Source organism: Oncorhynchus masou, chromosome 24 (assembly GCF_036934945.1).
Source record: "Oncorhynchus masou masou isolate Uvic2021 chromosome 24, UVic_Omas_1.1, whole genome shotgun sequence".
NCBI lineage: Eukaryota > Metazoa > Chordata > Actinopteri > Salmoniformes > Salmonidae > Oncorhynchus > Oncorhynchus masou.
Window position 1 is genome coordinate 82,559,000 of NC_088235.1, and position 16,526 is coordinate 82,575,525.

Consider the following 16,526-nt stretch of genomic DNA (forward strand, 5'->3'; position numbering starts at 1 on the left):
AGAGAGCATGAACAGCGGTAGTAAAGCGTGTCTCGGTGTTTAAGACAGGATGATGACACACAGACAGGCAGACTGACTGACTGGGCTAAAATTGTATGCTCCTCTGGCCACTGTTGAATACACAACTGTCCTGTCATCATTACGTCCCTCAAAACACCTCTCTTTCTCTCGGGTATTTTCCTGTCTTTCTGAAGAGAAATCAAATACTTTGTCTGGATAGCAGTTTATTTCAGCATTGGCCAGATCCATTGTTGCTGGGCTGCCTCCAGAACTATTGGGTAAGAGACAATCACTTCAATGCTGACAGGCCCTTCTAACTGAGCACTCTGCTCTGTTTCAGCTCCCCTTTGGGGATCCACTGACACTAACATATGGCCCAGGATGTTCTGAGTACAGCCACAACTCCTGGCAGGGGACATGGAGCTGTTTTCTCTGATGTCAGACATAGGTCTGGGAACAGTCCCATATCCTCTCAGGTTTTATGAGGGAGCAACTGGTATTAACACTCCTCAGGTAAGCATGGTGTGTGTAAATCATATCAGGAGTGTGTGTGTTCATATTATGTTGAGTGAGTTAGAAGGTGGTATGGATTATGTTGTGTGAATCATGTAGTTCCTGTGACACGGAGCTACTCCCTCAGCATAAGTCTAGCCCAAGGCGATGGGAAATTTGGTATGGGATTGGTAATGGGAATCAGAAGGAGAGGCAGGGTACTGGCCAGCTGAGTAGAAACAGACACATACCACCACATGCAGACCCCAACGGACTGACACTGGGCCAGAGCACTGAGGATAATTAAACACACACTCACATACCAGCCATGTGCCAGTGATATGATCTAATGCACAGAGTGAGAGAGGGAAATCAAATCAAAGAGAGTGAGAGGGAAAAAGAGAGAGAGAGAGATGGGGAGAAGATGATACAGAGAAACCAAGAGAGAAAAAAATCTGATATTATAATTTACATTCACAAAAGCCCATATTGTCTGCTTCAAATTCAACAAAATCTTATCCTGTCTTCTTCCCCCTTTCCTTTCTGTGAAAAAAACAATCCCCAAAATGTAAAGGGGTCTCCTGACATGGTCAAAAAGACATAAACCAAGGCCCTCATCACCAGGCCTGACAGAAGAATTAAAACCATGAGATTCCCCTCCAGAACCCACACTGCTATCAGACCTGAGGTGACACAGTTGCACTCGGAGGTGGATCAAGGTTCTATACTCCCAGAAAGATTCTACGCAGCACGATGGAATTCTAAGAGACGGAATATAGTGTAGATCAGAGGAAATAGTTGGTTATTGGACTGCTACTTAGCTTTCAATGTTGTAATCCAGTAAAAAGGGAGCTCTTTGGAAGCAAGGGTAAAACTTTCCAGTTTGAATGTTTGTTGCAGCTCGTTCCAGTCACTAGCTGCAGCGAACTGAAAAGAGGAGCAACCCAGGGATGTGTGTGCTTTGGGGACTTTTAACAGAATGTGACTGCCAGAATGGGTGTTGTATATGGAGGATGAGGGCTGCAGTAGATATCTCAGATGGGTGGAGTGAGGCCAAAGAGGGTTTTATAAATAAGCATAAACTAGTGGGTCTTGCGACGGGTATACAGAGATGGTCAGTTTACAGAGGAGAATAGAGTGTCCTATAAGGAGCATTGGTGGGAAATATGATGGCCGAATGATAAAGAACATCTAGCCGCTCGAGAGCATCCTTACCTGCCGATCTATGAATGATGTCTCCATAATCTAGCATGTGTAGGATGGTCATCTGAATCAGGATAAGTTTGGCAGCTGGGGTGAAAGAGAAGCGATTACGATAGAGGAAACCAAGTCTAGATTTAACTTTAGCCTGTAGCTCTGATATGTGCTGAGAGAAGGATGGTGCACCGTCTAGCCATACTCCCAAGTACTTGTATGAGGTGACTACCTCAAGCTCTAGACCCTCAGGGGTAGTAATAACACCTGTGGGAAGAAGGGCATTCTTCTTACCAAGCCACATAAGCCTTTGTTTTGGAGGTATTCAGAACAAGGTTAAGGGTAGAGAAAGCTTGTTGGATACGAAGAAAGCTTTGTTGTAGAGCATGTAACACAAACTCTGGGGAGGGGCCAGCTGAGTATAAGACTGTATCATCTGCATATAAATGGATGAGAGAGCTTCCTACTGCCTGAGCAGATGTAGTTGATGTTTATTGAGAAGAGCGTGGGGCCTAGGATCGGGCCTTGGGGTACTCCCTTGGTGACAGGCAGTGGCTGAGACAGCAGATTTTCTGACTTTATACACTGCACTCTTTGAGAGAGGTAGTTAGCAAATCAGGCCAACGACCCATCAGAGACACCAATACTCCTTAGCTGGCCCACAAGAATGGTCTACCGTATCAAAAGCTTCGGCCAAGTCAATAAAAATAGCAGCAAAACATTGCTTAGAATCAAGGGCAATGGTGACATCATTGAGGGCCTTTAAGGTTGCAGTGACACATCCATAACCTGAGCGGAAACCAGATTGCATACCAGAGAGAATACTATAGACATCAAGAAAGCCAGTCAGTTGATTATTGACAGGTTTTTCCAACACTTTTGATAAACAGGGCAAAATAAAAATAGGCCTATAACAGTTAGGATCAGCTTGATCAACCCTTTAAATAAAGGATGAACCGTGTCTGCCTTCCAAGCAATGGGAACCTCCCCAGAAAGGATAGACAGGTTAAAAAGATCGGAGATAGGCTTGGCGATGATATGGGCAGCAACCTTAAGGAAGAAAGGGGATAGTCACATTAGAAGGGGTGGGAGATGAGGAAATGTTGGATGGGCAAGGAGGCATGGCTTAGTCAAATAGGAATCCTGACTTAATGAAGTGGTGATTAAAGAGCTATCTTGTCAGTAACAACCACATCATCAACATTAAGGGACATGAGCAGCTGTGAGGAGGAGGGTTTATTCTCCAGGTCTTTAACTGTTTTCCAGAACTTCTTGGGGTTAGACCCACAAAGAGAGAACTGATCCTTAAAGTAACTAACTGTAGCTATCTGGAGAGCGTAAGTGAACTTATTTCTCATTTGCCTGAACGATAGCCAGTCAGCCTGAGTATGCGTGTGCCGAGCCTTTCGCCAAATGCAATTCTTGAGGTGGAGTATCTCTGCAAGATCACAGTCGAACCAGGGGCTGAACATGTTTTTAATTATCATTTTCTTCATGGGGTCTTATTTGTTAACAATACCACTGAAAATATCAAAAAAGAAGGTCCAAACATCTTCGACAGAGGGGATCAAGCTGATTCTATCCCATTTTACAGAGGCCAGCTCATGAAGGAAGGCTTGCTCATTAAAGTTTATTAGCAAGCATCTATGACAAATCAGCACAGGTCGTTTCACTGAGCAGTCATTACAAAACCCAGGCTGTAAAACAGTGATTACACTAAGGTCAATACAGAAAACACCAGACTGATACCTATCAGGATTATTTGTGAGGATAACATCGAGGAGAGTTGCATTTTCTGGGTGTTTGGAGTCATACATTGTGGGATTGGTAATAATCTGAGAAAGATTTAGGGAGTCCCATTGCTTTAGGATTTGGTCAGGTGGTTTAAGCATGTCCCAGATTAGGTCACCTAGCAGGACAAATTCAGACGTGGTGTAAGGGGCCAGGAGAGAGCTAATGGCAGTTAGGGTACAGGCCGGTGCTGATGGATGACGATAGCACCCAGCAACAGTCAACAAAGAGCTATTTGAAAGTTTAATGCTTAAAACCAGCAAATCAAATTTGGGGACAGACTTGGTGGAGACAACCAGGCACTGAAGGTGATCCATGGTAAAGATTGCCACTCCCCCAACTTTGGAAGATCTGTCTTGCCGAAAAAGGTTATAACCAGAAAGGTTAACATCAGTGTTCAAAACACTCTTCCTTAATAACCACGTCTCAGTAATAACCAACACATTTGGATTGGAGCTGTGAACCCACACTTTCAATTGTTTCTTTTTAGGAAATAAGTTTCTAGTGTTAATGTGCAGAAAGCCCAGGCTTTTACGAGAGCAGAAATCAATGAAGCAGATATCAGAGCACATGTCTGAATTGGGGCTAGCAACAGTAGGTGAGCCAGGGTGTACATGCACATTCCCAGATATCATCAACAGTAATACAATCAAGGCACGGCATAGGACAGGAAGAGCTCTACAGTGCTGATTTATGACATCTGAATGTGCATCAGATGGCAACAAGATCAAATTGTACAGCGATTTCATCAGGTAACATGAATACAAAGCGAGAGGTGGTTAGAATAGGATGGGAGACCAAAAGTCTGTGTAACCACTAGAGAGCCAGTGTCCCAAGTGTGGGAATGAACATAGTCTGTCCCGCAGTTGGGTAAAGTTTGGAGTCAACAAAGTGTGCAGGAGTTATGAGGCAAAAAGCAAAATAGAAAAATGCACAATAAAAAAAATATATAATGTCTTTGGGCTAGCCATCGTTTGTTCAGAATAACTCGCCTCAACAGTGCGTGTGTGCTGGAGGTGAGCGAAAGCTCAGGAGTGTGGTGGGGGTACCTGTACCAGAGGGGGAGACAGGCCAGGGCAGATGGTGAACAGATTGCCAGGTGGAATCCAAGCAGCAGTGCAGCAGGCAACAGGACGAGGTGTCACACCCACTTGGGGGATGCTTTTATTTCTGGAGGAAGATTTCTTGTAGAAAATACCAGTGAATGGTCTTTGAACAGCGGGAGGGGGCTTCAAAGGGAGGACGCTTCAAAGCTTGGAACAGGGAAACCTTGGAAGCAGTAAACTCTGGTTAATTTTGGTTCAAAATGAGGTTGTAGGTTTGGAGTTTTGATCTGGAGCGAAGGCCATGCTGTGGAGGGTAGCATCCTGCATATGTACCTACCAAAAAAATCCAAGTTTATCTAACTCCAAATCTATCCTTTTGTATAAATGTTGAAAAATGTGAGAGCTCACATGTAGCTGTGTCTCTCTCTCTCTCTGACATCTGTGCTAACAACACTATAATACCTAAGGCCTAAGGGCACACATGGTTTGGATGGTACTCTCTTTCATCTGCATGTAGCATTAAAACATGATTTGTGGTTCAGATTTTTTCTTTGTGGTTCAGATTTCTTGGTGTGTGCATTGTGCAGTGGGTTATGTCATATGATACTCTAACATGGGGATACGAGTATAGAAACCACAAGGAATTCTCTGTTATTAGGCTATTTCACATCAATACAGATAATTCTGGGAACCGTTGTCTTTTCATAGTCCTGACATGATCTATGTCGAAACACATAGACAAACCATCTCTCCCTCCAGTTCACCACCTGGTTAAGCACTTACAATAAACAGCCCACAGACCTAGCTCCAGACTACTGAGTTACTCCTGAACGCTGCCCCAAAGATGAGCTCAGCCTTTCCCTCCAGTCACAACACGTAGTCATGACCTGGTGACCAATCACAGGGCTGAGTTACATTCCATCAACCAATCACTGGCCTGGGTCCAGGCCCGGGTCCAGTTGTTGGCCTGCAGCCAGCTCAATGTTGGGGGCAGAGGAGGGAGGGGAGGGGGAGGGTACACTGTTTGAGCATGGATGGAATGTGAGTTCACTTTACTAACCTGCTCAGTGCCCCTGTGTAATTCTCAACACAAGCCTGCCAACCACCCTGCCTCCGCCCCCTGTCTACCTCTTTCCTAAAAACCATTCCCTGCATTCTTTCACAGCACAGTGTGAGTCTTTCTCACCTCTCTCTCAGTCCTCTCTGTCAGACAGACAAGTCCATTTGCTTTTCAGACTACTGAAGCTTTCTGTGGAGAGTGTGTTATCCCATCTATTCTGTGTCTCTATCATACACACAGACTGCCCTTCCTCCAGCCATGACCCAGTTGAAACTCTCATGTGACCCTACATACACACATGAACAGCGACAGTCTCCGTGTCACAGAGGAAGGGTAGGGAGAACTGAAAGGTGAGCAGGGTACAAGCTCTACCCGTCAGCCCCAACACAAACACACAGCCTTGGGCCTTGCCACCCAGTAATTAGCCACTAGCACTGGGTCTGTGGCCAGCACACATTTAATCACACAATCAGCTTTTATTTCACAAATCATAATTCTACCATTCTGTTGCTTTCACTGCCTCGCTTTATTTAGGTTGTATAACCACTGTTTTTGTTGTTACAATACATATACTGTATATGTATTGTAGAGGGTGCCGACAGACATGACAGCTCTGCTTCTAGCTCTTAAGCAACTTTGCAGTATTTCGTTTTTTTGTGTGCTATTTCTTACATTATTAGCCCAGAACGTTTTTTTTTTGTGTTATTACATACAGCCGGGAAATAACTTTCGGATATCAGAGCGGCGGTAACTCACCAGCATTACGACCAGGAAAACGACATTCCCAAATTGGATCCTTTGTTCGTACCCCCCAGTGCAATTGAACTTATCCCATTGGCTGCTCCAAGACGCCGACGGCAGAGAAGAGGTATTCAGAGTGGACTTCTAGTCCGACTCAGGAGGCATGCACACCATCCACCTCTTCCAAGTATATTACTCGCTAATGTTCAGTCTATGGACAATAAAGTAGATGAGCTCAGGGTGAGGATCTCCTTCCAGAAAGACATCAGCGACTGTAACACAGAATCATGGCTCTCTCCGGATATACTGTCCCGTCCATACAGCCAGCTGGGTTCTCAGTACATCGCGCAGACAGGAATAAAGAAGTCTACGGGAAGAAGAAGGGTGGTGGTGTATGTTTCATGATTAACTACTCACGGTGTGATTGTGTTTTAAAAAAGCATTTGGGGTTTTACAAAAGGCAAATTTGAGGAAAATGCTACCGAAGTTCTAAAAACACATTCACTGTAGTACTCGATCTGTAAAAACACTCGACCACTGCTACTCCCCCTTTCGGGAAAACTACAAGGCCATCCCCCGCACTCGCTTCGGCAAATCAGATCACAAATTTCTGCCTATAGGAAGGGAGGAGCAAAATTGAATTTGTGATCTGATTTGCTGAAGGGAGGGCGGGGGAGGGCCTTGTAGTTATCCCGGAAGGGGGAGTAGCAGTGGTCAAGTGTTTTTCCAGAGCGAGTACTCCAGTCCATGTGTTAACAGGAAGTACCCGTGCTAAGGTCTATTCAACGCTGGTCTGACCAATCGGAATCAATGCATCAAGATTGTTTTGATCATGCAGACTGGGATATGTTCTGGGTAGCCTCTGATAACAACATTGACGTATACACGAACACGGTGACTGAGTTCATCAGGAAGTGTATAGAGGATGTTGCTCCCATGGTGACTATTAAAACCTACCCAAACCAGAAACCATGTATAGATGGCAGCATTCGTGCAAAACTGAAAGTGCACGGTCTACAGATAATTGCGGATTACAAAGGGAAAACCAGCCACGACGTGGACACCGACATCTTGTTCACGGATAAGTTAAACACCTTCTTCACCCGCTTTGAGGATAACACATTGCCACCGACGCGGCCCACTCCCAAGGACTGTGGGCTCTCATTCTCTGTGGCCGGCGTGAGTAAGACATTTAAGCGTGTTAACCCTCGCAAGGCTGCCAGCCCAGACGGCATCCCTAGCCTCATCCTCAGAGCATGCGCAGACCAGCTGTCTGGAACTAAATGACTATCGCCCCGTAGCACTCATGTCTGTCATCATGAAGTGCTTTGAGAGGCTAGTTAAGGATCATATCACCTCTACCTTACCTGACACTCTAGACCCACTTCAATTTGCTTACCGCCCCAATAGATCCACAGACAATGCAATCGCTATTGCAATGCACAATGCCATATCCCATCTGGACAAGAGGAATACCTATGTAAGAATGCTGTTCATTGACTATAGCTCAGCCTTCAACACCATAGTACCCTCCAAGCTCATAATTAAGCTTGGCGCCCTGGGTCTGAACCCCACCCTGTGCAATTGGGTCCTAAACTTCCTGACGGGCCACCCCCAGGTGGTGAAGGTAGGAAACAACACCTCCACTTCGCTGATCCTCAACACAGGGGCCCCACAAGGGTGCATGCTCAGCCCCCTCCTGTACTCCCTGTTCACCCATGACTGTGGACACGTACGTCTTCAACTCAATCATCAAGTTTGCAGATGACACAACAGTAGTAGGCCTGATTACCAACAATGACGAGACAGCCTACAGGGAGGAGGTGAGGGCCCTGGCGGAGTGGTGCCGGGAAAATAACCTCTTCAAAACGAAGGAGCTGATCGTGGATTCTCATACTTAAAAAAACTCTTCTTCATGGTACAGTGATTATCAACACTGAACATCTAGGCTGCTCAACCACCCAATAAATGTCTCTTTGCCAAAGACTTCTCATTGGCAGTTAGTATTGAGAGCATGCAGAGATATACTGAGACCTTTACAGTCATTGGTTCAGATTCAGGAGAACAATACAGACAGACAGTAGAATTCAGCAGCAACAGGCACATCCTATGGGTCAGGGGCCGGGCAGTGGTCGGTAACAGACGGCCCCGTGGGCCAAAAACGTAATTCAGCTAAAAATAAGTTGAATTTAGGAAATCTGTTCCCAAATATTAAAACACCAGGGTAGATATTTGTGTGTGTGTGTGTGTGTGTGTGTGTGTGTGTGTGTGTGTGTGTGTGTGTGTGTGTGTGTGTGTGTGTGTGTGTGTGTGTGTGTGTGTGTGTGTGCGTGCGCGTGTGCGCGCGTGTGTGTGTGTGCATTGGGAAGTGTTCTCAATGAGAAACAGACAAACAAAAAGCTGCAAACAAAAGCAAGCCTTGAAAGGATGAGTGGAAAACAAAAGACAAAAGCATCCAACTGGTGATGACTTCAATTCTGGGAGAAACAGAGAAAACGCATTAAACTATCAAGTCCCTCTTAAAAGTTTCCATGTGCAACAAAATAGGTATGTGATGGGCATTCTCCACATGCTTGTGCACTGACTTTCTTTGTCCCTGTAGACTAGTCATCCAGACCTTTCGTCTCTCCCGTGATTCTCTCCACAGCACTTTACGCATCACTTCCTCAGTGTGTTGAGCACCCACCTTTTGTGCCGCTGTCCGAGCCACTCAGTGTCTACTCTCTCCCCATCTCCAATCACTAGATTAAGTTGTACATCAAAATATCTTGCATTCTTGCTTGGATCGTGCTAGATAAAACAATTTATTTATTGAATACCCCAGTAGTGTATTTATTATACTTCTTAATAAGGCACAATTAATGACTTTAAAAGAGGATTACTCATGGGCTGGTGCCATCAACTGTAAAGGTTAGTGGCACCTGTGACACTAGGGGAAAATGTTAGTCTGGAGCCCTGTAATAGTCGTTAACACTTAAGGCGTCCACATGCTTCTCATCTGAAACAGTCCGAAACAGTTTGTGCATATATTATGATGTCATTTTGTGAGGTTGTTTTGCGCAATTAAGATCTCCTCTGCATAAATGTCTAAATTATTGACAGATTTCTTGAGTTATCTTACACTGAACAAAAATATAAATGCAACATGCAACAGTTTCAAAGATGTACCTGAGCTACAGTTCACATAAGGAAATCTGTCAATTAAATAAAATCATTAGGCCCTAATCTATGGATTTCACATGACTGTTGGTCACAGATACTGTACCTTAAAAAAGGTAAGGGTGTGGATCAGAAAACCAGTCAGTATCTGCTGTGACCAGCACGTGCATCATGCAGCGTGACACATCTCCTTCGCATAGTTGTTCAAGCTGGTGATTGTGGCCTGTGGAATGTGGTCCCACTCCTCTTAAATGGCTGTGCGAACTTGCTGGATATTGGCGGGAACTGGAACACGTTGTTGTACTCGTCAATCCAGAGAATCACAAACATGCTCAATGGGTGACATGTCTGGTCAGTATGCAGGCCATGGAAGAACTGGGACATTTTCAGCTTCCAGGAATTCTATACAGATACTTGGGACATGGGACCATGCACTGTCATGCTGAAACAGAAGGCGATGGCAGCGGATGAATGGCACAACAATGGGCCTCAGGATCTCATCATGGGGCGGCAGGGTAGCCTAGTGGTTAGAGTGTTGGACTAGTAACCGAAAGGTTGCAAGTTCAAATCCCGAGCTGACAAGGTACAAATCTGTCGTTCTGCCCCTGAACAGGCAGTTAACCCACTGTTCCTAGGCCGTCATTGAAAATAAGAATATGTTCTTAACTGACTTGCCTAGTTAAATAAAGGTAAAAGAAAAAAAGTGATCTCTGTACATTCAAATTGCCATCTCTAAAATGCAATTGTGTTCATTGTCCTTAGCTTATGCCTGCCCATACCATAACCCCAACGCCATCATGGGGCACTCTGTTCACAACATCGACATCAGCAAATCACTTGACCACACAACGCCATACACACTATCTGCCATCTGGCCAGTACAGTTGAAACCGTGATTCATCCGTGAAGAACAGACTTCTCTAGCATGCCAGTGGCCATTGAAGGTGAGCATTTGTACACTGAAGTCGATTACGACGCCGAACTGCAGACAGGTCAAGATCCTGGTGAGGACGACGAGCACGCAGATGAGCTTCCCTGAGACGGTTTCTGACAGTTTGATGAAATTCTTTGGTTGTGCGAACCCAGTTTCATCAGCTTTCTTGGTGGTGGTCTCAGACGATTCAACAGGTGAAAAAGCCAGATGTGGAGCTCCTGGGCTGGTGTGTTTACAGATGATCTGTGGTTGTGAGGCTGGTTGGACGTACTGCCAAATTCTCTGAAGCAAAGTTGGAGGCGGTTTATGGTAGAGAAATTAACATTCAATTCTCTGGCAAAAGCTTTGGTGGACATTCCTGCAGTCAGCATGCCAGTTGTACGCTCCCTCAAAACTTGAAACATCTGTGGCGTTGTGTTGAGTTAAGTCAAAACTGTAACTCGGCCACTCAAGCAGCTTCAGCGTAGATTTGGCCTTGTGTTTTAGGTTATTGTCCTGCTGAAAGGTAAAATAATTTCCCAGTGTCTGGTGGAAAGCAGACTGAACCAGTTTTTCCTAATGGATTTTGCCTATGCTTAGCTCCATTCCATTTATTTTTTATCCTGAAAAGCTCCCCAGTCCTTAACAATTACAAGAATACCCTAACATGATGCAGCCACTACTATGTTTAAAAATATGGAGAGTGGTACTCAGTAATGTGTTGTATTTGATGTACCCCAAACATAACACTTTGTATTCAGAACAAAAAGTGAATTGCTTTGCCACATTTTTTTGCAGTATTACTTTAGTGCTTTATTGCAAAACAGTGTTTTGTCAAGTGTTTTGGAATATTTGTATTCTGTAAAGGCTTCCTTATTTTCACTTTTTCAATTAGGTTAGTATTGTGGAGTAACTACAATATTGTTGATCCATCCTCAGTTTTCTCCTATCACAGCCATTAAACTCTGTAACTGTTTTAATGACACCATTGGCCTCATTGTAAAATCCCTGAGCGGTTTCATCCTCTCCTGCAGCTGAGTTAGGAAGGATGCCTGTATCTTTGTAGTGACTGGGTGTATTGATACAGCATCCAAAGTGTAATTAATAACTTCAGCATGCTCAAAGGGATATATTGAATGTATTTTTTTAAATTGTATTTTTACCCATCTACCAATAGGTGCCCTTCTTTGTGAGGCATTAGAAAACCTCCCTGGTCTTTGTGGTTGAATCTGTTCTTGAAATTCACTGAGGGGCCTTATAGATAATTGTATGTGTGTGGTAGAGAGATGAGTCATTCAAAAATCATGTTGAACACTATTATTGCACACAGAGTGATGCAACTTATTATGTGACTTGTGAAGCACATTTTTACTTTTACATAACAAAGGGGTTGAATACTTATTGACTCCAGACATTTCAGCTTTTCATTTTTAATTAATTTACCAACATATCAAAAAACATTATTCCATTTGACCTTATGGGGTTCTGTGTGTAGGCCAGTGACAAAAAAAAGCTACATTTAAACCATTTTAAATTCAGGCTGTAGCACAACAAAATGTGGAAAAAGTTAAGGGGCTTGAATACTTTCTGAGGACACTGTAACCCAAAGGCGTATGCATGCTTCCCAGCCGAAACAGTTGGGAAGAGTTTGTGCATATATCATGACGACATTTTGTGACATTTTTGTTAGTTTTGGACTTCGGTACGGTTGTTGGGGAACATTACATTTTTTCTTGAGGCAAGCCGAAGTCGGTAGCTTTAGTCTACACCCATTCATCGGTGATTGGTCAACAATATAGATTCTTCAGTAAAGTCTTTGTTGTCCTTCAATGATAGACATTTCTTTATTTCGAAACAGTGCCCCAAACATCTTAGTTAGATGTAAAATAGCGCAACTAAGATCTCCTCTGCAAAAAACATCTAAATTAATGACAGATTTATTGAGTTGCCTTAGATTAATTATGATTATTTAGAGGAAGTGTATACTGGCTACAGCGTCTCAAAATGGACAAATAGTACTATTGCCGCTTTTGTTCCTCGTTTTTCAAGCGAATGTCTTTTAACGGAGTATACGAACATATTCGTTTGGTTCACTTAGCCGACTTTGGCTAGCCGCCAGCAGAACTGAAGCATGATGACACCTTAAGACAGCTTGGCTTTTATAATGTTTAAGGCTTAAGCAAAGAGGCAGACAGAGAACAAGAAGATGCACAGTGACAGCAGAGAAAATGCCGAAACAAATAAACCAGCACAATAGGTGTGGATAAAATGCCAGAGCCGAATTGTTATCCAAGTCCACCCCTGTGCAACTGCCTATGTAGAATTGATGATGGAGACTTTTGGCGATATGGCCCCCCCCCCACCCCCCACCCCCCCACACCTGGCTGCTGTTTTAAGCCCCCCGATTTCTGCAATGTGTGCATAATAATAAAAAAACACCGTCAACAACATGCTCTGCCCATTCATCTACTCCTAACATGCAATTAGGAACCCAGCAGACACGCGTGGAGAGGGCATTGTAAAACGCAGCAACAAGTCTCGTTCACGCTGACAGCAGCGTCTCTGTTCTTTACGTGGACAGGACAGGAGGTTCTCATTATAATACCGACACCATACCGATAACAATAAGCTCTATGTTACTTATATGTGTGTACTTTTTTTCCCATAGTAAAGTGCAAAGCAAGAATTGTCGCGGGCGTGCCCCAACTGGCGGCCCTCCGCCCGTGGGTGGTTTAATTTGCCTCCCCAAGTTTTCTGAGCAAATCTTGTTTAAAGCACACACACACACACACACACACACACACACACACACACACACACACACACACACACACACACATATATAGTATTTCATGTCAAGTAATATATATATATATATATATATATATATATATATATATATATATATATTTATTACTGGACATGAAATACTGTTAAAAAAACCCACCAGGAAATCATCTCCAATTGATTTTCGTATTGGAAGGCCTATTCCCACGCATTATAGAGAGGCGTGCTCGTATACAAATGTAAGCAAGGTTTGAAATAATTATGTTTTTGTGAAATAGTTGCAGTCTAGAAATGATTTGTAATTATGTTCCCACCACCGACCATCCGCTCAAGAAAAATGGTCCCGCGGATGAATTTAGTTGATGATCCCTGCTGTTGGCTATTGGAGACGATTTGACCGGAATAAAGGTGTTAAAAAGTTAGTTGCGTTTCTCACCAGATAGCTATCCGCTCCTTCGGATAGTCTAGCCTGTCGATGCAGCCCAGGTAGTGCGGCAGGCTGTGCGCTGCGTTGCGAGCCAGAATGGCGATCATGACTTTTGGCATCAGCAGTGACGATTCGGGTCGGACCGAGTCCTGCACCAGAGTCACCAAGTCCGACATGCCACCCGGCATGAGGGCGACAAGCAGCGCGCAGAGCAGTCCGACTCCCACGGTTCCAACCGCCGGCATCATTCCCAGATAACACCGTTATCCCAACCTGAACTCTGCCGCGACTGAATATAAGAGTGAGCGATTGTGGGAGGGAGCGAAGAAGGTAGGAAGGGAAGGGGATGGAGTGTGTGGACGAGGGAGAGCACAGGAGTTTGGTGGCACCTTAATTAGGGAGGACAGGCTCGTGGTAATGGCTGGAGCGGAATCAGTGGAATGGTTTCAAATACATCAAACACAAGGTTTCCAAGTGTTTAATGCCATTCCATTTGCGCCATTCCAGCCATTATTATGAGCTGTCCTCCCATCAGCAGGCTCCACTGGAGAGAGGGGTAACATCTCTTGTCTACCTCCTCCCCGCTGGCTGCTCCCCAAAACGTTCATATACCTCTCCTACAGCTTTCACTCTCTCTCTCTTGGAGACTAGGCTACAGAGGCAGGACAGGGGCTGATAAAACATCATGGGGAATCTAACAGGTGCAACAGCACAGAGAGAAGAGGTGGCTCCAAACATGACCAATAACATTATTTTAGTAAGTAAATAATACATTTTCTTACTCAAATCCAGCAGCTTGAAGCTTCCTGTTCTATAAAACTGATAGCCTAGACACAATAGGCTATTATCATTCAATAATGTTGGGTGAAAGAAGAACGAAAATTGTACCTGAAGTGCAAAAGAGGGTTGTACATTTCGCAGTATTGTGTTTGTCAGTTCAAGTCTATGTATGCAAAATGCATAAACTGTATGCTGTTCTGATGGAAATATGTGTATAAATGTGTAACTACTCTTATTGTGTGGTTGCAATGTCAGATCATTGTAACAACATGTGGTTTGACTGCTTGTACATGGCTGTCGCCGTAGTAAAGTTGGTTTGATTTTTGGTATTTGCCAGACATTCTTACCTTCAAATTTCAATAGCTCGTGAACGATTTTATCTACATACCTCAGGTTCTCTATGAAGGAAAAAAAGTGTAAAACATTGAACAAAGTCTTATTTTCCCGATTACAATCCGAGTTTCATAATCACACGGCAACGGTGTAGTAAGCCTCACGCACCGTCAATGCAACTATTTAGGGACCTTCAAAGTGCTTGATCACAATATTCAAACATCAATTGCTCTTCAACCATGTGATTTCGCCACCTCATTTCAATTGTTATTTCTTACATAGAGCGGCATATTGCACACCCTTTGGTTTCCTCATAAAAGTATTCCAACATTTAAAAATCTATTTTATATATTTATAAAAAATGCAATAGCTCCTTGACCATGTGTCCTAGACACCTCAAACCAACGTTGGAATGTTCACTGGGTAGGGACATACATCACATGGACTTTGTACATAATATATATATATATATATATATTTAGTTGAACTTCATTTATTAGTTCAATTTTTTACTTCAAATGTCAATAGCTTCTTGATCACATGACCTAGGCACCTCAAACCAACTTTGTATATTTCAAAAGGGGAGGGACACATTGCACAGCCTTTGGTTTTACACAATTTACACCATTTTATATAAATATTTGAAAGTATATCATTTCAATAGCTCTTTACCCACATGACTTAGAAACCTCATTGCAACTTTCATTTATTCTATATATGGAGAGTTATTTTGCACAGCCTTTGTTTTTTCCCATAAATTGATTCCAACATTCATTAAAAAATATACAGTACCAGTCAAAAGTTTGGACACACCTACTCATTCAAGGGTTTTTATTTATTTAGACTTTTTTCTACATTGTAGAATAATAGTGAAGACATCAAAACTATGAAAAAACACATGTATTTAAAAAAAAAATTATATAACCTTTATTTAACTCTAAGTCAGTTAAGAACAAATTCTTATTTACAATGACGGCCTACCTAAAGGCAAAAGGGGCTGGGATTAAAAATATAAATACATTACATAAAAATATAGGACAAAACACACATCACAACAAGAGAGACAACACAACACTACATAAAAAGAGACCTAAGACAACATAGCATGGCAGCAACACATGACAACAAAGCATGGTAGCAACACAACATGGCAGCAGCACAACATGGTAGCAGCACAAAACATGGTAAAACATTATTGGGCACAACTGTTCAGAGGAGACTGTGTGAATCAGGCCATCATTGTCAAATTGTTGCAAAGAAACCACTAGTAAAGGACACCAATGAGAAGAAGAGACTTGCTTGGGCCAAGAAACACAAGCAATGGACATTAGACCAGTGGCAATCTGTCCTTTGGTCTGATTAATCTAAATTTGAGATTTTTGGTTCCAACCGCCGTGTCTTTGTGAGACGCAGGGTAGGTGAACAAATGATCTCCGCATGTGTGGTTCCCACCGTGAAGCATGGAGGAGGAGGTGTGATGTTGTGGGAGTGCTTTGCTGGTGACTCTGTCAGTGATTTATTTAGAATTCAAGGCACACTTAACCAGCATGGCAACCACAGCATTCTGCAGCGATACATCATCCCATCTGATTTGCACTTAGTGGGACTATAATTTGTTTTTCAACAGGACAATGACGCAACACACCTCCAGGCTGTGTAAGGGCTATTTGACCAAGAAGTAGAGTGATGGAGTGCTGCATCAGAAGACCTGGCCTCCACAATCACCAGACCTCAACCCAATTGAGATGGTTTGGGATGAGTTGGACTGCAGAGTGAAGGAAAAGCAGCCAACAAGTGCTCAGT

At 43.4% G+C, this 16,526-nt stretch overlaps 1 protein-coding gene across 1 annotated transcript in view; it reads right to left on the minus strand.

Moving 5' to 3' along the window:
- Positions 1-13,957, minus strand: part of LOC135512829 (procollagen galactosyltransferase 2-like) — a 44,260-nt gene extending 30,303 nt beyond the window's left edge. Inside the window, exon 1 of the mRNA XM_064935257.1 lies at positions 13,620-13,957. Within this exon, the coding sequence (XP_064791329.1) occupies positions 13,620-13,858 (239 nt within the window). The 5' untranslated portion in view covers positions 13,859-13,957. The remainder of the gene's footprint in view (positions 1-13,619) is intronic.
- Between the last annotated feature and the right edge of the window lie 2,569 nt (positions 13,958-16,526).